Genomic DNA, 22,255 nt, shown 5'->3' with positions numbered 1-22,255 from the left:
ATGGTGGAGCGGAAATGAAATACCATCTGAAGAATAAAGTGTGAGTGTAACGTGTCATTAATGGAAAATACAGTAGATGCAGTATAGAGTGCAGTAATACAGTAGAGTACAAGTACACTTAGGACATTAAGTGTACTTTTACATCTTAGTTAGACTTGCTCCACTGGTGTTGGACAGGAGAGGGTTAAACACACACACACAGACACACACACACACTCACACACGCACCCACGCACCCACGCCCGTCCTGGAGCTCCCTCTCACACACACACACGCGGGGCAGTCACAGTGTGGACAGCTCAGGAGACGGTCGACCCTCAGACAACTGTTACCCCCTCCACTGAAGTCCCGGTAAGTTTTTTCCCCTCATATTTCCACCAAGTTAGCTGCCATTTTATTTGTCTTTTAGAAAACTTCCTCTAGCCGCGGAACAACAGTTGGTGAACAAACCCACTTTCTGCCATGTTACAGCGGGTTATAGCTGGGTAGGGTTACGGTTAATGTCGGCGTGTCGTTAGCTAACGTGGTTAGGGTTATTAAACTGAAGTGTTAAAACCACCGACTGTGTATCAAAGGTTAACACGTAGAATGTGTTTGACCGTAGCGTCTGTCACTGGGGCTGTACCGTCACGTTCTCTGCCTCCTCTTCGCTTTCTGACACTTTGTGCGTACAACACATTTCCACGTAAGCTTTAAACCGTTGGTCAGGTGCCCGGCTCCACGCTGTAAATACTGCGAGTACTCCCCCGTGTAGAGTAACCAGTACAATGTCCCTCCACGGTGCACCTCCAATGGAAACGATGGGGACAGATTGGGTCTTTTAAGCCCTTTTAAAACTCACCTCTACAAGGTCTTACTCAAAAGACTGTTAGATTTAAATAAAACATCCATGTAAACTAGTTTGATAACAACTTAAATCCAGTTTACAGTGCGTTTTACACTCAGGGTTTTGTCCCCCATCACTTAAAGATCCTTTAAACGTCCAGTAGGAACAGGAGGAATCAGTACAACAAGTAGAAACCAGTGTTCATATCAGGGACCTGGGGATATTCTAAAAGAGCCGAACCTGAAGGACCTCCAGGATCAGCCTGACTCATTGCTCCCAGACCGAGAAGTGGTGGAATGTCATTATTTCACTTCTTAGGAATAACAGTCCTCTCGTCAGTGTGTCAGGAGAACAGTCATCATCACAGCATCCAGTGGATCAACTTGCTGTGGGAACTTTTAAAAGTCCCCCCCCCCCCCCCCAGTCCCTATGAGACTTTTTACCCTCAGTGACGAAGCCAATGGGTTTGAGAGCAAATGCAAAAACACTGTGTGTGTTGTTTGCTTAAATAACAATAGAATCAACACCCCTAATGTGGATGAAATTTGATGATGCTGCAAAACAATTTGAAAGTGCGATTGTTTGCAGATAAACGTTACAAAGAATTTGGCACAGATGTCTCATGGTTCCTTGTAGTGATGGGGCAGAGACTTATCTTTGACAGGTCATCATATGTCTCTATGGTGAGCTGTACTAGGGTTTGTCTGTGGCAAAACTATATAGAAGCTATGTGGAAGGCACATATTCAATGAAGGCATCGAGTCCGCAGTACTTTTTAATCCTTCTTGCATCAGCTTAATTTTTTGGTAGTATTATAGTTTACAAGGAGAAGCAACTCTTAGTCACTTAAAGCTTTCATAACCTTGACTTGGAAAAAAATATGTCCGTAGAAAAGTGAGCTTTTGGGTTAGACACAGGGTTCCACTTGGTCTCCATCAGCATTCAGCTGGCCATGTATTCAGCAGCTGCTTGTCGTGACTATGCACTGCAGTATATCACTGGATAACAAAGTCTTTAACAGCTCATACAACCACATGCTGTCTTTTGGAAAGCTGTAGTAGAGCGTTGTGAGCTGACAATTTATTATAAAATATATACTTTGACTTTTGGGAACATTGATTTGCTTCTGGTAACTTGTAAGGCATCATTCTTTTTTGTAAATGATATAAATAATTAAACAGATGAGCACTGATATTCAGGTTAAAGGCCACATGGGCTCTGTTTTACCATGCTACAGATGCTTCATCATTTCCACTGGGTGTTAGAAAGTTCGCGGGCACTGAACTCCAGTGGGGGGATTTCCCCCCTCTATGTCATATGGCATTAGAGTACCATTGATGGGAAATCCCGTTCATCCCACAGAATTCGTTGAAGCTTAAACTCTTGAAGGATTGTCTAGACCACAGCTTTCGCATGACCCAAATGATTGAAAACATTTATACAGATAAACAATAATCAGATAATAAAAAAAGAAAATCATTGCTTCCAGCTTTAGTCCTCTGGGAGGAAAGCGGTAAAGCTGAATTAACACAAGTAGCTGTTTGTAGAAATGTCTGGTGAAACTCTTTCCTCACCATTTCTGTTTAGTCACAAACACAGCTGTAGACTACATCCTCTCTGAACAGATGGATGAATGACACCGTAGCAGATGTTTAAAGCAGGTTGCTGACATGGTATTAAGGGTTTAGTACCAAGACGATGCCGGCAGGATCATGCCAGCACGACGACCTCACAGATGTGACAGTGAATTGTATATGATCGGAGGTTGTACTTGGAGGTTGGCACATGGCCTGGCGTTTTTCCTGTACAACAGGGCTGTAGTTGATCCATGCTGCGTCCATTACAGACACAGTCGGTGCTGTCACCCACTCATGCTGTCTTCACAATCATATCTGTGCCCCGCACATCTGAACTTGCTCTTTTTACAGCGAAGAAACACAGATTTCAATGGAACACCTCAGTATAAGAGGTGTTTAATAGTGTAATGGTGATCACACCTTTGCCAAACTACAGGGAGGGAGATTGGGGCCGATGAAGGGGGAAAAAAACATGGCCGCGTGAGGTCACAGAGTTTGGAAAGTTCAGATGACTCATTTGCTCAAGCCTCCTCTAACCTTTCTTCTCTTGCCCCAGTACAAATAAACTGCATTGTCTCTAATACCACTGTAGCTCTTCTCCAAGGTAACACTGTGCCTTGGAAGTGCCGTTTGGCTCGGATTTGAATTTCCATCGCACTTTCCCGTCTTTATTTGCACTTTGGAAGAGATTTGTCTTTCACTTTCAGGGAGCCCTGTGCATTTAGGTTTTTCTTGGTAGACAGAGGAAGAAATTAATCTTTAAAGCTGCAGTTTATCTGCATGGAAGTTCTGCAAAAATCATTTGGCTGTATTTATGGTTTGGCTTGGCTCTGCTCTCAACCTCAGTATGTAGTTAGCTGCTTCAGAATCAATTGGGCTGGGCCTGTTCGCCTATTTAATTTGTCTTTCGAAAAATATAATAAGTAGCACTAAAGCATTTTAGGAGTTGTTCTCACATGGTCAGGGCTCAGTCAACAAACAATGGTAGTCATAACTAAGCCGTTTTTTAATCTCCACTGCTGTTCGCTATCTAGACATAAAGGCCAACAATCTCCTTTTAGGATTATCTACTTTGCAGGGGTATGTGCTGTGTGGTTTGGGCTTTGTGCTGTTTTCGGGTATGAAAACATGAATTTTATAGTGGTATTTAGGTTATTGAGTGAATTTAACAGCCATCATCTGTCTTTTAATAGCATCTACAGATACTGTGTCGTCCACATAAAGATTAAACCCAGCCAAGTCTTTTGGATGGGAAAGATGTACAGTATTTATTTGTTCATATATTGGTTGCACTAAAATAACTAATGGTGTTGTGATGTGACTTTGTGAATCCTGATGTCATTATAAGCTCTTTTTGCGACAGATGCAGAAATGGAAAAAACTAAAAGAAAACATATTTCTCCTGGCGAAAAAAACACAGACGTAGATGTCTCGACAGTTTGTGGTGAGAAGATCTGATAACTGCGTCAGGGTGCCGTCAACAAAATCACTTGATCTACGCAGCAGAGTAAATACATCACTTCCTGCCTCTGTCTTCTGCACCTGGCTCCTCCACCTCTCGCCTGAATAGTGCGGAGGATTTGTTGCTATTGTGAACACATCTGTGCAGAGAACCTCCCGCTGCATTGTGCATTTGTGAAAGATGTTTGGTTAGCACTGCTAGGTCTAATTACAAGTTTGCTTGCACCACATTAACGGCATTCCCCGGGTGTCTGCATCACCCAATATTACTTTGAATACCATGTTTCCGCTCAACAGATAGTCGATGGAGACTTTATCGCCACCTACTGGCCCCGGCATGCTTATTTGAGCTTTTGTTGTCGTTTTGTGATATATTGTAAAATCAAGGGGAACGTTTCTATTAAGAAAATATCCGCAGTAGTGGGGACCAGGCCTAAATTAGAGAAAGAGTATTTGAAGTTTGTATTGTTAATAATATAATTAAGTAATTGTAACATGGATACAACAATAAAGTAAAGTTGTTAATTAAGTATCAAGTAAACATGACAGCACATTTACATGTCTGTTGTCTTTTTTTAATACCTTTTAAATAACCTTTTTTGGTCATTAAAGTGAGAGTCATTTATTTCCTGTTGTGATGATGCTCTTATCGAAAAGGAGAAGGAAACCAGGATGTTAATGCTTCACTTTTCACTTGCATGTAAACACAGACATTCTGCTAATGAGAGGGATATTTAAGTCTTGCGGTTATAAATGAGAGGTGTTATTTTGTGATATTTGACTGTTTCCAAGGTGACTCAAAAGTTATTTACTGATAATACAACATACAAGTCCTTGTTGAAAGAAGTACACTGACAAGTGACTCATTTTCTACTCATGAAACATTACTTTACATAACTTTTCTTAACCAGCCAGTTCTTGCTCTGCCTTATTAACACAGCATTTGTTTTCAGTGCCATGTGTGTAGCTAATCTACATATATACACGAAATCTACAGTTTTGAAAAAGTAGTTCCTCTGTGATCTTTCAAAATATAGGAGTTTTTGAAGGACTGTAAGAAACACATGATAGGCTTTGGGACAAACCTGCAGCTGAGATATTCCAAGAGACAGAGAGAAGAGAACAGCTTGTCATCTGTTTCACAGGGAGTTGTCTTCATGGGATATTTACAGACTCCTGAAACAACCACAATGGCTGGTTATATTTTCAGTTCTTCTCTGAAGGAAAAACGTCTGGTTGTGGTAAATATTTTCTCTGGACTTATGGACCATGTTGCCAGAGAGTTTTCACAACGTCCTTCTATTGTACTGCAGTGTGGTGTGGTGCTTGCCTGGCCTGCAGGTGTTTTCTCTAAGGAAAGTGTTATTCACTGAATGCAGCCATATGAGTACACACACACACACACACACACACACACACACACACACACACACAGAGTTAAGCAAAGAAAACATAGCAATGAAGCCGATTTAACCAACTTAAAATGACAGACAGCAACTGACACAGTATTTCCCAGTATTATTTTGTCTGTTATGCGGCCATTTTGTTGTTGCTTTATTTTTGTCTTAATCCTTTTTTTAAGCGTTTATTAACTTTGTTAAGTACACAAGTGCAGACGTTTGTTAAGCTTTACAAATATAGCTGATTAAAATATAGTAATTATAATTATTATATGAAATCAGACCTGTTGAATATAGCTGGAATATGGTCATAAATAGCTACACTTTTTGTATATTTGGTTTGAAGTATTTAATAAATGGACTGTAAAAAAGACATGTGTCTCTAACCTAGCCTGTTGCTGCTATAGTTGCCTAGTTTCCCCTCTTCTTGTGATGACAATAGCACACCTAACCACATCTGTTGTCATGGACCCCAAACAGTCATCATGACTAAACCACTAGCCACTTTGTGGTGGTCTTCCCTCCAATCTGTCTCATTTGGGTGGTTCCTCTGGTTTGTCAAGAATAAAAAGAGCAAATGTGCCTTCAAAACCCTACAATACAATACAAAAAAATAATTCTACGACAACAAGCCAATATTTGTTTTTCAAACATAGAATAGAGCAGTTTGGGATTTGTAAGACTGGAGAAATGTGCCCTAATTCTGTTTTGTGTCGCCCATCTTGTGACTTTCTTCTCTTTCATATTACTTATTTCTATCTGATGTTTAACCTTCACAATTTGTTTACTTCTGTCCTCCAGAATCACAACCATGGGGAAAGGATGCATCACAGTCACCAAGTATTTTCTGTTCCTCTTCAACCTCCTCTTCTTTGTAAGTAAACTAATTTCTTCATCCCTGTTTAGTTGCCATCCTGCAATAACTCCACATAGCATTACTCCCACTTCCTCAGCAGCTTTGTTTACTAACAATAAAAATACAATGTAGTACACAATGTATTTCATATACTGTAGAGTATATACTGTACAGTATATACAATACATCCCTTGGTGCATATATATACTGTATGTTCATATATGTCGGGTTTGTTGATCAACTTCCCAGCAATGTAACTAGTTAGCCACTTCCTGTGAAGCTCAGCTGTGTACTCTGTTACATGTGCTGCAGAAACCACAATATCTGTGATCAGCCATCTGATATATAGGTCAACATTCATGACACGTTGAGATCTGTGTGTGGGTTTTCCAGGTTTTTATTTGACTGTGTCTTCATTCAAATATCACCAGAGATTAGTTGAGATACATAGGGAAATGTTGCTGCAGCTCTGCCTGGGGCGAGTTCCTCATCACAACCTGGTCTAAACAGCTGCAGGTGGTTTGTTTCCTCCTCTTTACATCAGCCACAACATAAAGTCCAGGGATTGATAAAACCCCAGACTCCTAAACGTGACTGCGAGGATGTCCAGACCTTTCCAATGAGTGTGCGGCTGTAAACCTGACGCAGACCTTTTGATGTGAACGCTCAACTGGTGTCTAAGAGGAAGCATGTGTGTCTGTGTCAGTGTTTGTCCATGTGGACACATTAGACTAGGGGAGGCTCAGGGGAAGCCAGGAAGTGGTGGGCTAATGATGGCTGCCGGGAGCTCAACAGGCCCTGTAAATGAGCAGCTCTTAACCAGGGCTCTAATTACTGTTGTAGATTAGGGGCAGGGGCAGCGAAACAAGCGGGAAGCTGGTGAATCAACAAAGCCTCTCATCTATGAATTTCGCTCCCTCTACAGTGCCCCACAACTTCCACACAAGCACCCTCTCCATTATGTAAAAGTCCTGCACTTCATTACCTCATTACAATAGCACAAATGGTAGAGCTGATCATTTTGAGACGCTAGTGACAAAATGTCCCAGTCTAGAAATCATGATTCTTCTCATTTCAAATAGTCTTGACCCGGTTATCCTCACTCAGCACTACCCAGTGTTAAATTTGATAAAAGCCAGCAAAAGTGGAGATGAGCGAAAGTTGGGCTGTTGAAGGCTGGGGAGATCTGCCCGTTGTGATATTATCCACATCCTCTTTCCATCAGTATCTGCTGTGAAAGAGGAAGCGACAGGAAGACAAAAAGACAGAGAGAGGAGTTAAGATCTGATTAATCCCAGATGTGACAGACTGAAGAAGCAGAAATATGCCTCAGTGTTTCAGACATCCAGCACAGATTTAGTGTTTTACTCACGTGAGATATGGTGCCTGATTTTTGTTTTTTTCATCCTCCACAGATATTCGGAGCCCTGATCATGGGCTTTGGACTCTGGGTTCTCTTTGATAATCAGAGCTTCATTTCGGTTCTGCGTAAGTGTTTGTAACACTCACTGACACACACACACACACACACACACACACACACACACACACACACACACACACACACACACGCGCTGTCCTGCTGCCACGTCCTTTACTGATAACACTCACGTCAACAGACATTCAGCACTTTTGACCCAGCGACTCCCAGCTCAGTGGAAGTGAAAATAGAGATTGCAGAATGTGCTTGTCAAATCCTAAAAGCCCAGACCTACTTTATGCAGTCTATGTGATTTGTATCCCCTAGGACTAATTCCAAAGAAAAGGATGTTTCCAACAAACCAAAAATATGACTCACATAGAAACTGGATGACTCTCTCAGCCACTCAAAAACTGCCCTGTGGACACACACACACACACACACATACTGTATATTGAGATCCATGGGAATAGATTTGTCAGGGGAGTAGAGGGTTTATCGATTATCAAGGCGATCAAGCTGTTTCAGCTTATGCTGGAGAACAGCAGGTTTATTTCCCCACACTTTCCACAGAGTCATACTTTGAGCATGCGTGTTCTCTCCGTTCCCCAGATGGTGGAGACGCACAGATAGAATCTCCCACCCTCACAGATGTTGCCACAGATCTATTTGTAGTCACGGTTTTGTAAGAGAGACAGCAAGACTCTCAATCTCCTGCTGAAAGAGGCAAAGGTATCAGTTTTGTTATAGACACCAATGTGTCTCTCTGATGTTATTTATTGTGAAGAGAAAATGTTATGAAACCCAGTTCCAGCCCTGCCTGAAAAGAACAGGGAACCAAGGATGGAAACTCTTAGTTTCCATAAATCTTGTTATGAATGCTTTCAGTGTATTCTTCCCAGATGGAGCTTTGCTGAGGCGAGTGCAGAAGTTTTCTCCCAGTTGCTAAAGAAGAATTCCTACGGTTTATTATCTCACAACTTCGTACTTGTTGGAAGTCAATTTTTACTTTTTTGTCTGTCCTATAGGAGATGAACTTAATGAAGTGGATCACAAAGCTAGTAGTACTAAGTTTGTTAACACATTCAGATTCGCCTCATATTTGGTTATTACCTGCATCACTGTGGAAAGGAGAGTGAGAGTTACTGCTCTTAAGTAGACATTATCTGAACAAAAATGTATTGTGCTTTTTCTTTAGCTGAAATCAATAGTTGATTAAATAACGTTAATTAGTAACTAGCAAATCAATATAAAGCTTTATTTACATAGCATATGTAATTCTAGGTGCATGGATGCATAGTTTGCTGCACAAACCATGAGATAACATGGAAGTTGTAACCATATAAACTATGTGGAAAGTGTAAATATAAACATTAGACACAGATTAAAACCAACACACATATTGAAAGTAGGAAAAAAATATGATTAAATAAAATAATAATTGGACTCATGAAATAAAAAGAGAAATAAAAGGAATACAAATTAAATAAATGGGTTAATTAAAACCAGCTAACCAGACTAGTGAAAGGTGCCTCTATCAAGTAATGTTTTCAGTTTTTAGAAGATGATAGCATTGGCACCTCTTAATATGGTAGCATATTCCAGTGGCTTACAGCATAAAAGGCTAGTTTTCTTTGTTACTGTGAACCTAATATATTTGATTTTGGATTGTTGATCAGAAAAAAATAAAAACAGAATCTGAACACATTATTTTGATCTCTGGGATAACATGATGTCCGTAATGTGTTTTTTTTTTTATAAGAAAGCCCCATTTGTGAGGGCCAGGCACTACTAAAGAAATCTATATTTAGGCTGAAGCTTTGTGCTGCTTTGACTAATGAGTCGTGAAGAGGCTGCAGTTATGACGAAGACCCTACAGATCGGACCTTGTGTCCTTAATACTCCAGAGACCTATTTTCTTATTTCAGCTCTCGAGGTCACTGTCGAGGGAGGAATCACTCCAAGGTTATCACTGAGCTGAGTTTGCTTATCTCCAGCCATGCGTTCAGAATGTAAAGACAGTAGAGTATCCATCATCCCAGCCTGCCCTAGTCCTATTGTTACAATAATCCAGCTGTCCTTCCAGAGATAGCAGAGAACCTGCATCATTGCTACCCTGAGGATATCCCTTCCTGCTGGATGTGGGACATGATGACCTTCTCTCCTCCACGTCTTTTTGTTCCCTGTACTCAGGATGGGTTCGATCTCAGCTCCTCCCCGTCTCCATGGATTTATATTCTCACTGGAAATCTCTTACCACTCTGTAAAGGAACAAAAAACAAAGCAGCACACAACTATGTTTATTGACTCAGGGCGCTCCTCAGAAGTTGTACCATTGCCTGGCCATAAACAGGATCTCTGTGTTTTCAGTTTCCATTCTTTATGAGTGATATTAATAGAGGCCTCTGCAGCTGTCCCACTGACTCCCAAGCAGGGGAACTTTGGGGAATGTCTTGGTTTCATGTCCCCTGTTTTTAATTTAAAAGGCCATCTGCCCCTAAATATACGCCCCTCAATATCAATACAGTGGTGTGTTAATAGTTTACCCCAGTTATATAAAGTCCTGAGTTGATCTTGTTGGCACTTACCAAAAGTCAGCCTTGGAAAGTAGGTCTGTGAGCTGGAGAGTTTCCCGAAGCACAGTTTGGAAAAATGCTGCAGAGTAATTCAAAAACTTTCCATAGACATGAACAGAGAGGTTTTTTTTCAGATTCAACACAGAGCTATTCTTTTTTATGTTTACTTTTTAAATCAGAACAACCGTGACTTTTCTCCAGCTTTTTGTGCGTCTTTGGTCACGTTTACTAAACAACAGCCGTCGCTCCCCCCACGGCAGCTTTCTTGAAGGGCTCCATAATTCTTGCCTCTTTAAATGGAAAGTTCCATGGAAACCACCCAAGGATCTATTTTAGAAAATCTAGCAAAGACCTACATGGACACGTGCCATAGTACATGACAGAACAGCACAGTAACCGGGCGACCACATGCTGAGTGTGTGTTTTAGTGTGACCACAGAAGAATACAGATGTTAGCTTTAACAGCTGGACACTTGTCAAGTACAGTATCTGTTGCTCTGTAACTCAAATACACCTGAGAGGAAACACCCTTTAGAGTTTTACAAGACTTTCCTTTAAAGAGTGTAGGATAGAAACAACATGTGGGACAACAAGTCCTGTTAATAGTGTTTTCCTGTTGCTATATGATCTTAAAGGAAATAGCCAATCTACAGAATTCATGCATTGCTATGACGCTCCAAGAATATTTGAAATCATCTCAGATGGAAACTTGAGAAGTGGTGGCAGCAGATAATGGCTTTTAGGTTGCATTAGTGTTGCATTCCGTTCTCTGTTATTCCAGACTGAATGTTTTTACTGGAACAAGTGTTCACAGAGTTACAGGGAATCCACACAGAAACATCCATCTCAATTTTAGTTCCCACAATTAATCGCCATAGAATACTGCCTTTTGATTGAATGTTCTACAAGCGCAGTGAAATAGCTTTTTGGTTTTCAAAGCAATTAGCATGCAGTACCATTTCAGAGCAGAGTCCGTTTGAAATATGAATGGATATGAACGCTGCCATGCAATGTGATAAGAGCTACCTAAAATGACAGAAATGATATAAAATGCATTTCGTGAGAGGCATAACTTCACTCTCACTGTCACGTCTTTCACCTTTATCTACAGTTTATGGTTCAGCACTGACATGTGTCACTTTTTTCTCCTTTATTCTCAAATATAGTTGTGTTATTTATGGCACCAAACAACCATAACTGTCTCTTGCAAAGGTTTGGTCTGGTAATCCTCGACAGAACATTTCATGCCCCCCCCTCCCCCAATTTCTGGTAATTAGTTTTTCAAGGAACTGTAGACAATTGCACAAACACCACCTGCTTTTGCAGACACTGCCTGTGTGGGTGTGTAAGAGAGAGACTGAAATAACATGCTTCAACAGTGCTGGATATAGAACCTACTGTATGCTTGTCTTCCTCCCTTTAAATAATACCCTGCAGCCACATAAACATTCTGCATATGTTGACCCACGTACTTTTAGCTTCCAATTATTCTCAAACCACCACAACTCTGGCAAAACATGTAGACGCAGCCTTGTACATGCATGTAATGACATCTTTTTACAAGCTTTGATGCAAGTTTACATCAAGAACATCGTCAGAGATGTTTCAGGACACCACATCTGTGCACCAAGTATATTCATCAAATATGTGTTTTGCGTCGAGTTACAGCTACGACTACTTCTTTTTAGCAGTTAATCTGCAGCTTATTTTCCTGATTAGAAAATCAAACACATGGTTCATAAAATGTAAATGTCGATTATAATTTCCCAGGGTCCAAAGTCATGTCTTAAAACATCAATCACAGTCCTAACAGTCCAAAACCAGATATGACGTTTTCAATATTAAACAGAGAAAACCAGCAAATCTTGTCAACGTGTTAATTTTTGGATAGATGGAGGAAGTTAGACACGTTGTCTGTCTTTTTTACAGTCTATGATATAGATCTACTAAACAATGATTTCCATTATCATTACGTTGAAGTCGTGTAAGCAAGTGCAATTCTGATCACTATCAGCACAGCCTTTGTAGCAAATCATACTTAACACTGTCTGTGAAAATTAATGTTAGAATATTTTAAACAACACCTTTCCTAATTAGGCCTACACTGCATAAAACTTTTTTGATGAATAGTATAATTAGGTAAAAGTCATGGTTTGAACTGGTTCCTTCATCCATAGATTTCATGTTAAAATATGTAACTGACATATAAGCAGAAGCAACACTACATAATTTTCACAGGGCGGTGGTGAAGGAGCTTCTGTGTCTGTCAGCTTCTCCACTGAAGAGACGATACTGAGTTTTCCGACAGTGCTGGCTGGTTTGTTTGGCCCAGGAATCTTTAGAAGCTGAAGCCATTTCACAGTTCTCAGATTCTGGCTCCATACACACACTGAGCACTGACACTCTGGAGCTCCTCCAGCCCAGATAACACAGTCACATAATGGCTCCAGTTTATCTCCTCTCCAACCTTCCAAACTCCCTTCTCAGCGCCAGCCCCTCCTTCTGGATCTCTCCTGCTCTACATACCAAAGAGGGAACTCAATTAATCTTGCCACACATTTACTTGTCTTGGGCCAACTCTCATTGGTGGCCTATTAAATCATTTTTGTGGGAGAAAAGCAGCAGAAAATTCTGAAATCAGAGGAGTAGATGGTTTGTTACGTGAAGCATTTTTGGCTCACTGTATCCATCTGCATCACAATGGTTTTTCAAGTGAACGAGTCCTTCCTCTGAGCTGCATTAGTTTGCAAACACGCTGTGGTTAAAGCAAGAAATCAAGATGAGAGATCAGGATCCTGTTGCTCATATTTTCTCATGAAAAAACATGAGTTACTTATTTTTAAGCTGACTGATTGTTTTTGAAAAGATGTTGAGTTTAACTGAATTTAACTTTCAAACTTTTGCTATAAAACTGTTGCAGCCGATGTGCAGTATGTATTTGCAGTTGACGTTAAATTCTCCCTGTGTTTTCACCAGAGGAATCGTCACACACGGTGAAAGTGGCTTCGTACATCCTGATCGGAGTGGGTTCTCTGTCGATGGCCATGGGCTTCTTCGGTTGCATCGGAGCCATCTACGAAATCCGTTGCCTGCTGGGTCTGGTGAGGAATCAGATCCACTTTCAGCTCTAACGCAAACGTACTACAGCTTGGTTTCACACACGGTTAACATCCTCGCTATCGCAGCTGAATAGGAAATGTGCGTCAGAAACTCCTGTAAGATTGCATGTTCGTGTGCGACCACACAGGAAACTCAATGTTGAACTAGAAGACAAAGAAGATAAATAGGTCCTTAACCAGAACTTCAACCTGATCTTTCTATTACAAAGACGTTAAATGCCCCAAAATAATACATAATTACAAAATACATTACTCGATATGTCAGTTGCACCTACAGGACACATCCAGCTAAATGCACCTGCTCGAAATGCCAAGCTTGACTAACAACACCTGACAGATTCTTGCTGACAGCAAAGCCCTTGAGCATTTCTGCTCATGTGTGAGCAGAGGGTTCGCAGCATGTGTGGATTTACTGAGAGAGGAGGCATGACAGGGATCAAGCCAGCGAGATGCAGGGGGTACAACAAGAGCGGGGTCGGCTGCATGACCTCTATCGTGTTAAACCTGCAAGGAGTTAACTGAAGAACTGCTGTGACCTACTTCTCCCAGTGACAATGACCAGCTGGCGATAGACCAGCCCATCACACACACACGCACCCACACACAAACACACAGAGGACATAAACAATGGAAGGATCGTTAATGAATTGCTCGAGGCTTCAGATATTATGTTAAGAATCTAGACACAAATGTTAGATGATGTGTTAAATCCTTTCTTGTTGTGTTTTCAAACCTGCAGTAATTGATTTTTTATTCATCATTTGGTGGAAACCGAAACAAAAAATGAGCACAACATTGACTTGACCACCTTAGTACTAAGTTGATATGTGGAAATTGTTAACAAATGGTAAATTTATACATCTGGCAGTGAAAATGATTATTACTTTGGAGTTGAATTGTTTCCGACCAACAAGAATGTGATAATAGTAATCTCTTTTAGCTCTGTTTATGGTCTAAACCGTCTCTTTAGGAAAATATCTGGCTCATTCACTGCTAAATGCTTCACTATGTTCACAAGATCATTGATCTGTGTGTGTCTGCTGTTAAGAGCTGCCTCAATAGTTATTATTTATTATTCAATTTTCCATAATTTTCAATCAAAAATGATTGATTTCATGCAGTGTGCTTTAAAAGTCTGGATTATAAATGTTGTGACACTGACTTTGCCCTCATCCTGCACAGTACTTCACCTGCCTCCTGCTCATCCTCATCGCCCAGGTCACCGCTGGAGTCCTCATTTACTTCCAGAGAGAGCCGGTAAACACCAATGTGCTTTATCAGTCTACTTCTCTCTGTTCCCCTCTTTCTTAATTTCACTGATTTATATGTTATCCCCTTCTTTCTACTTTATGTTTTTTAAGAGATTCCCTTTTTGTTCTCTCTCTTAATTTAAACATCTCTCGCCCCTTCTTACCCTCTCACCACTCTTCCTGTCACTGGTACAGCTGGAGCCTGATGGGTATTTGCGCTTCCCCTCTTCACAGTTGTGTCTGGCTGCTTTTTATGTTTTAGCTAGACCTTGTATTAAGCACCTGCGCTCTGTGGTCAAACCCAGTTTCATAGCTCGATGAACGGAAAGTGAATGGATGCTGTGGCTGATGTGATGCTGGGAGCTGGTAGAATGTGAGATGAAGTGGGTGGATTGACTGAGATGTGTTGTGTCGGGGAAATAGTAAGCAGGCTCCTACACTTGTTGTGTTTCCATGTTTCCTTTGTCGTCTCACTTCAGCCTCTGGGTGTTTCTGTTTGTTGTGTTGTTGAGTAAACAAATTTATGTTGACTGTATTTTCCTACAGCTGCTGTTATATGCTGACATATTCTATTGGTATGTGTAGTGTTTCCCAATTTAAGACCCTTAATTATCACCCCAGGGACTCAAACCACTTTCTAACAATGCCTTTGAATATACAGTAGCTGCAGGCAGCATCACCAAATCACCAAGTTACTGAATGTGTCTCAGCCTCTTCTCTGAATTAAGTGTCAGTCTGTTTTTAAAAAGAGAAGTGTAATAAAGTTTCAATTATTTACTAGATGGATAGATAAATAAGCCGGTGGGGTAAATTAGTCATTAATACTCAGATAAGGACAAAGGAGAAAACAAGTCAGACAGGTCACACATGATCACTGCTCAGTGAGAATCAAGTGACTCTAAAACAGGCAGAAACTTGAACTGTTCCTTTATATTGTGAGGTTAAGCTAAATAACAAAACATATTGTGTTCGATTATATTTGTATTAAATTATACAGCTGACACTTCAACACTAAAAGTGATTTTAAGATGACAGTGTGGCTCAGGAACCTGCCAAGAAGTGAAGAGTTTCCTTCAAATGTAACAATATCAGTAAAATATGAATTATAAAATCCATAGAAATACAATAAAAGCATCACAGTCAGATCCAATACATTCATACAAATAAGTGACCGTCAAACTGAGCAATAATTTGAACTGTCTCCTTTTTTTCCCTTTAAAATCTCTCAGAACAAACCAATAATCAAACCAGTACAAGATCCAGCCTAAATAAAAGAACCAGCGTTGTGTGTTTGCACTCTGTGTGCAGGGAGTGTTGTGTTTACACACACAGACCTCCAGGGCTGGTCTCCTACTCTGATGGCAAGGACATAAACAAATATTTTCCCGTTGATAAACCTCACCTCTTTAGGATTTGGGATAGGTGGAGGCTGTTGTTGATCTTTCAAGTGTTCGACTTCCTGCGTGTGCGTGTGCGTGCGTGCGTGCGTGCGTGCGTGCGTGCGTGCGTGCGTGCGTGCGTGCGTGTGCGTGTGTGTGTGTGTGTGTGTGTGTCCTTAGTCCCGCTCCCTATGCTTTGACTCACCACAGGGCAGGGAGGTGCCCTTTGCCAGAATGGGGTGAGGCTCTCACTCATCTCCAGTCGAGCTCTGAAGCTGCAGCGCTGCTACTGTTCTGTGGTCTCACACACACAAACAGTCATGCTGCTACTAAGCTATATTTGTGCAATGTCTCAGCCCAACATCCCAGGGCGGTACCACCCGAGGTGCTGCCCTAAGAAACGTAAAGTTCAGATGGTTGTAAATTTTAGAAAATATTCAAACTGGCTGTTCTTCTTTAACACTGTTTCTCTTCCATGTACCAGAGATGGATTTATCTGTTTCTGTATATCACAATTATTTGACTATTTTATTATATGCAAACGATTTTGACAGATTGTCTTCTCATTTGCAGTTGAAATATGAGATGGCCAACATCATAAAGGGCATGATAGTCAACTACACCGGCCAGAACAGAACCACAGAGCACACATGGGACTTCATTCAGAGGACGGTAAGTCTCTGACCTGCTTTGTACAAGACACATACAAATGTTTAATGTCATCGACAGTTTGAATGATACAGTACACTGTGCTGAAAATGAACAAACTAAACGCATCAAACAAATTGTATGTTAAAAGGTTTGCATTGCTGACACCATTAATCCTCCTGTAAATACATGAACAACATGAGGTCAGTTTAATGCATATAATAAAAAGTGACTCTTATAGTGACTTGAATGCACATATTTTGTAGTGGACGTCACTAGTGTGAATTCAACTTTTAACTCTGAAGTGTTCTCTGTTTATTCTTTTCATTGTAACGCTGCATCCACACGATGTCTAGAGGATGAGAAGAACAATGGCCTCAAACAAACTGTAAACAGCTCCTTTTAAATGAAATGCATCACTTTGAATTAGTTGATATGACATTTTACTTAGATGTAAGTTTTTTTAATTCGAAGGTCATAGCTGTCAGAAATTCCCCACATCTATAACTAGTAATTAAAACTCGAAGGCTGATGTTTCTAGTTTCTCCAACTTATAATTACAATCTAACAATATATATCTACAATATGAACTCAGCGTAATGTACACGTAATACATTATTCTACAGTGTAACGTAGAAGATGTTGAATGTTTTCATATTTCTCCAGCGGTATTAAGCCGACAGCTATGGTTTTATGTGCCTAGGTTTTGAAATCCGGAAGTTTACTGCCAACACAAGAGAGATGGAAATGAATGAAGATAATAATCGCAAAACATGTGACCTAGATTGTTACCCACCAAAATATCTTCCAGTTGCTTTGCTCACTTGACTTATATGTATGATTCACTTTCTTGTGTGTAGCCTCTGTTTCATGCAGCCTAGAAATTAGGCCTCCATCTTTCCATCTTCCGCTGCTTCCCTTCCCCTCTACTCCGCAGACAAGATTGTGAGCGTTTTACACTCAACATTTTGACTGTTTTGACAGCACCATCGAGCTACTGGTGCACTTCATGTTGTAGTGATTGTCAGTGTGAAAGCACTTATGCACTCCAAATAGCAGGTATGGAAGTTCGCAAATTGAGATAGAGGTATTTCCAATAAAAGCATGAGGTTATTAGGTTTTTTCTAATTTAAAAATGAAATGCTTACACCATCAAGGATAAGTGGGAAAATGTGTTTTTGTACTTTGAATGAACTGATCAGCCCATATCAAACGAAAGTAGGTCTAACGGAAGCTGAAGTCAGATTGCGCCACACTCTGATTAAGATTGTTTCTTCACTATCTCTTTGCACCACTCTTTGCTCTTTGTTTCCTGCCAAACCTCTTCTCCCCCCCCCCCCCCCCCCGATTCTTTCTGAAAACAGGAGCCAACAAGAGAATGACCTGAAACACCACAATAGAAAAGCTGAAAACAATTTTGTATTTTTTCCCCTGATCTTATTTGTTTTCACATCAGTTTATGTATGTGCACTCCTTTCTTTTCACATCCTTCTTCTCTTTCATTCACCAGATGAAGTGCTGTGGATGGACTGGTCCAGGAAACTGGTCTGAGAACCATTTGATCATGAACAGCTCCAGGAACCTTTACCCATGTTCCTGTCGTAACGAGGACCTGCCTGGCACGGACATACAGGAAGTCGGCCTGTGCGAGCACACGTCCTCACAGCTACCTGTCTACGAAAGGGTACATAACTCTTCTAAAGTCTTTCACGCTGTTTCTGCACTACGGTTTAAAATCATATATCTGAATTTACTCAAAGTTGTTTATCCGTTTTTTTCCATCTCATTTCTGTCTCAGTATCAAGGCTGAGCGCCAGTATGTGTGAATGCATTTTAGTTATGGAGAAACATAATTCTACGAGCGGTGGTAAATTCCTTCAAACTGTGGCTCCTTGCTTCATAAATCATTTTGGTCTCTCACTCGTTCATATGAAACTGCTGCCTGCTCTCTGCGTCTTTGTGCTGAATGGACAACTTTTCTTGATGGTTTTATTCTGTTGTCAGTGTTTTCATTTTAATTGCTCAGCCATGATTCATGAGTCACATGCAGGATATCACTGAGCTTTACTGTTGTTGTTTACATTAAAGGGATAGTTCACAGAAAAATGAAAATTCACTCATTATCTACTCACGACTATGCTGATGGAGGGGGTTTTATAACGTTGAGCTATTTCAATATAATGTAAAGCACTAGCAAAATTGTCCTTAAATACAGTAAATGTACTTTGTTACATTTACTGCAACTAAGGGGCTGGGTGGTATTTATTAGAGGAGAAAATTAAGACTGTCAGCCTGTAAGGTATGATGTCAACATGGTGCGTCTGTAAATGTACAAGTTGGTAAGTACTTTAAAACTGTACTTATTTACAGCAAATGCATTTAGTTACATTTACTGCAGTACCACAGTGACATTTACCTGACACAGTCTGACTTTTCTTCTACAATAAAAACTACCCAGCTCAGCTGAGCTCTATGTGAATGGAGACATTTTATCTTTGGGTCCAGACCATAGTCCTTGTTCCTTCAGCTGTTTGAACAATGCTTCTGTACGCCTGCATTGTTCTGATAGACACACCTCTACTCATTACATCAGTCCGTTAGACTCGTGTTGTGTAACAGTGATGGCCGAGGCGGGTTGTTTGTGCTCTGTGATTCGTTAAAAAAGAAAAGAAAATGGAGAGCTGTGCTGTTGTTCAGTCGGCGTGTTTCAGGAACTCTACTCTGTCGACTGTTTTCCTCAGCTCAGTTAAGCCGTGTTATTCTTCCTCTCAGCGACTCAGCCCAAAGCTAACAGTGGTGTTTTGAAAAGGCTCTGTTCATGTCCGGCTGGGATCACGTAGTCATCCATCTCTGCTCTGCACGTTGGCTCTCAGCCTGCCCTCCTTCTATTTCTCTCTCGGCCTCATCCCCCCCTCTCCCTCTGTTGTTCTCTCCTTCAGGGCTGTATCAGCAGCGTGGAGAAATGGCTCCTGGACAACTGTGGCGTTATTCTGGGAATGTGTGTCGGCGTGGCAGTCGTGGAGGTAAAATATTTATCCCTCCCTCACATTTAGTTCAGACATTTATCAGCACTATCTCCATACCCTACTGGCATGTCACATGTAGGGGTTTGGTCACTGTTACTCTTGATGTAATGCTGACCATAAATCTTGATACAAAGGAAGGAAATAAACCAAGACACTCTTGCTTTGGAAAATTCTGTTAATGTGGCTTATAAGTGATGACTTCAGCAACTCTGCAACTCCTGTAGCAAAACCCATTTTCCCAGTAGTTGTTCTGACTTCCGATGGCCTTTAGGCTCCTGGATATATCAGGAAGTGATCATAGGCTCATTATCAACAATAAACAGAGCAGGTGACTCAAAAAAGAGGGAAATAACCACAATAAGATGTATATCATCATTAATCAGTAAAAGATGAGGAACAAAAACTGCATTCTTGGCCAGTGTGAGGATTGTTAGTCTGACTTTAAGGAATAGGAATAGATTGATACCACTCTCAATTCAACTATCATTGTGCATAAGCCCCCTTAAAATCACATTATTAAGTGGTTACACTGCGCTTATTGGGTATTGAGTTAATAAAAGTGATATAATGTGTTAATTTGTGAGATTTAAAAGTACCGGAAGGCAGATTCCAGTCTTTATGCTGAGCTAAATTAACTTGTCGCCTGTCTCCAGCTTCCTATTTAATAGAAGCACAGGTGATTGGTATCATTTAATAAGAAAAACCTGAGGATTTATGTCACAGTAAAACTGAATACATTTAGTTTTCTGGGTGATTAAAACATCTCCCTGGGTCTTGGGAAATTGCAATGGCCGTTTTATTGTCTTCTAGTATTCAATAGAATGTCGATGCGTCCAGAAAACAATTGTCTCATTAATTGATCTCAGTCATTCATGCTGACATCGTTTACGTGATCTAGTTCTTTGTTTTTGACACATATGCTTTATATGTATGAGTGAATGCTCCACTGCTCAGTTTCAGCTCTGATAACTAAAGTGACAACTTCATTTCCTCCAGCTCCTCGGGATGATTCTCTCCATGTGTCTGTGCAAGAGCGTCGTCCAGGAAGATTACACCAAAGTACCGAAGTACTGAGCTGAGGACAGAGCCAGCTTCACACCACAGATGGATTGACTCTTTCTCTCTCCCTCGCTCTCCTCGGCTCACATTTTTTTTACACACACAAACAAACACACACACACACACACACACACACACACACACACACACACACACACACACACACACACACACACACACACACACACAATATTGGACAGCTGTCTTGCCCCATTTCAGCTTCTCCGGCCTCGACAGCTGTGCAAATTTCTCACGCTCCACAAACACAAACGCACTCACCTCTCAATCAAACTTGGGTCCAACAAGTTCACAAGTTACCATTTTTGTCTTATCACTTGTGTTTTCCTATGAGACATTTGTGATTTTTTTGGACAGTTAGACATTATGTTCATTCAGGTGTTGTTGTGTTTTTCCTCGACCGACCTCAGAAAAAGCGCTTATCGTAGTAGTAGTAGTAGTAGTAGTAGTAGTAGTAGAGAGAGCGCTTCAGTGACGTTTGGTGAAGCTGAGAGCTGAAGTACCCTGTGACTCCGGGGGCAGGGTGGGAGACGAGAGCGAGGCTGGAGGGAGGATGCATGTAGGAGACGCTCTGAAGGATTAATGCCACTCTGTGGTCCTGCAGCTGGTATTTTTGGTTGCAGAGGGTGGAGGAGAGGCGCAGGGCAGGGCTGCTGTGGTGGAGGGTTTGGCTTCTGTCATCAGGAGCTTGTACTCAGTAGCCTTAATATTAACCTTCATTTTCACCCTCCTCCTCCTCCTCCTCCTCCTCCACCCTCCCAGAATCAATCATCTGTTGGCGTCTCTAAATCACAGCTCCTGTCCTCCTCTCGGGCGGGTCTGACTGGTAGCCAGTAGCTCTCCAAAATGACTAGTTTTGCATGAAGTAAGTGTGTGTATGATGTGTTGAGTGAGTATTTTATGTCTTTTTTTATATTCTCATGTTAGCTCTGTTTTTTTTTACAACTGTATATATATCTATGACCTCGGTAAGGGATTATAAGCACCTTGGTGCTTTGTCAGCGTTTTAAATGGGAAAGTTGTCACCCACATTCCCTTGTTTTAAGAGTACTATTGTTCTTTGTTTCCTCTCCGTTGCTGATCATGTACAGAAAGTGGCTGCCACGGCAGCTCGTCTGCAATTATTTGGTCTGAATTTGAGAAATTGGAAACTTTAAGAGCGAATCTGTCATCGCTCTTAAAACTGTATTTTCATTTCTTTAGCACAGCATTAGTTTGTGAATAGTCTATCGTAGCACTCGCCCTGAAGATCTTTACTTTATTTTATTCTCAGTAACAAAAGCAGAGAAAACAGTGAGAAACCATATAATCATATTTTCAGAATTTGCTTTGACCAGAAAATGACTGTTCATCAACTCATACTGCTTCACAAAAAAAAACATACAAAATAACATCCTACTTATATTTCCTCATCAGTTTATCCACTTCATTTACAACACTGAATTTGTCCTCAGTGTAGTGGATACAGTGTTTCTATGTAGTCATAGTTTTTCATGCCATCTCGCACTAGTCACTTCCAATCGTTTTCATGACAAGAGAGAGGAAAAAGAACGGTGCTCTTTCACAGTTCCAACCAGCCTCTGTTTTATGACCTGCCCAAATGAAACGTTAATTTAACTTAATGAGAGATGAAGGTTTTT

At 40.8% G+C, this 22,255-nt stretch overlaps 1 protein-coding gene across 3 annotated transcripts; it reads left to right on the top strand.

Annotated features, from left to right (window-relative positions):
* Positions 1 to 203: 203 nt before the first annotated feature.
* On the top strand, positions 204 to 21,957 carry cd82b (CD82 molecule b). Of its 3 annotated transcripts, none has more exons than XM_034587597.1 (10): positions 204 to 221; positions 276 to 351; positions 6,066 to 6,138; positions 7,536 to 7,608; positions 13,093 to 13,217; positions 14,418 to 14,492; positions 16,438 to 16,536; positions 18,023 to 18,196; positions 19,452 to 19,535; positions 20,535 to 20,761. In XM_034587597.1, exons 3-10 carry the CDS (start codon positions 6,076 to 6,078, stop codon positions 20,610 to 20,612), a joined length of 771 nt encoding a protein of 256 aa, XP_034443488.1. In that variant the 5' UTR covers positions 204 to 221; positions 276 to 351; positions 6,066 to 6,075; the 3' UTR covers positions 20,613 to 20,761. The 3 variants fall into 3 exon arrangements, 2 of the variants coding, with proteins under 2 accessions (XP_034443488.1, XP_034443487.1); XR_004614089.1 differs by lacking the exon at positions 204 to 221 and having other exon boundaries at positions 234 to 351; positions 20,535 to 20,692; positions 20,754 to 21,957; XM_034587596.1 differs by lacking the exon at positions 204 to 221 and having other exon boundaries at positions 234 to 351.
* The last annotated feature ends 298 nt before the right edge of the window (positions 21,958 to 22,255 follow it).

This window comes from Hippoglossus hippoglossus, chromosome 6, assembly GCF_009819705.1.
Source record: "Hippoglossus hippoglossus isolate fHipHip1 chromosome 6, fHipHip1.pri, whole genome shotgun sequence".
In the NCBI taxonomy this organism is placed as follows: Eukaryota; Metazoa; Chordata; class Actinopteri; order Pleuronectiformes; family Pleuronectidae; genus Hippoglossus; species Hippoglossus hippoglossus.
Note: the sequence above shows the minus strand (reverse complement) of the source record. Positions and strands in the feature narration are given on the sequence as shown.

What these genes read in the sequence shown, in the direction of transcription:
- cd82b (XM_034587597.1), top strand. Translation starts at nt 6,076, where the DNA reads ATGGGGAAAGGATGCATCACAGTCACCAAGTATTTTCTGTTCCTCTTC. An exon ending in TCTTCAACCTCCTCTTCTTT is followed by an intron (nt 6,139 to 7,535) that starts GTAAGTAAACTA and finishes CATCCTCCACAG; the next exon opens with ATATTCGGAGCCCTGATCAT. An exon ending in TCCGTTGCCTGCTGGGTCTG is followed by an intron (nt 13,218 to 14,417) that starts GTGAGGAATCAG and finishes CATCCTGCACAG; the next exon opens with TACTTCACCTGCCTCCTGCT.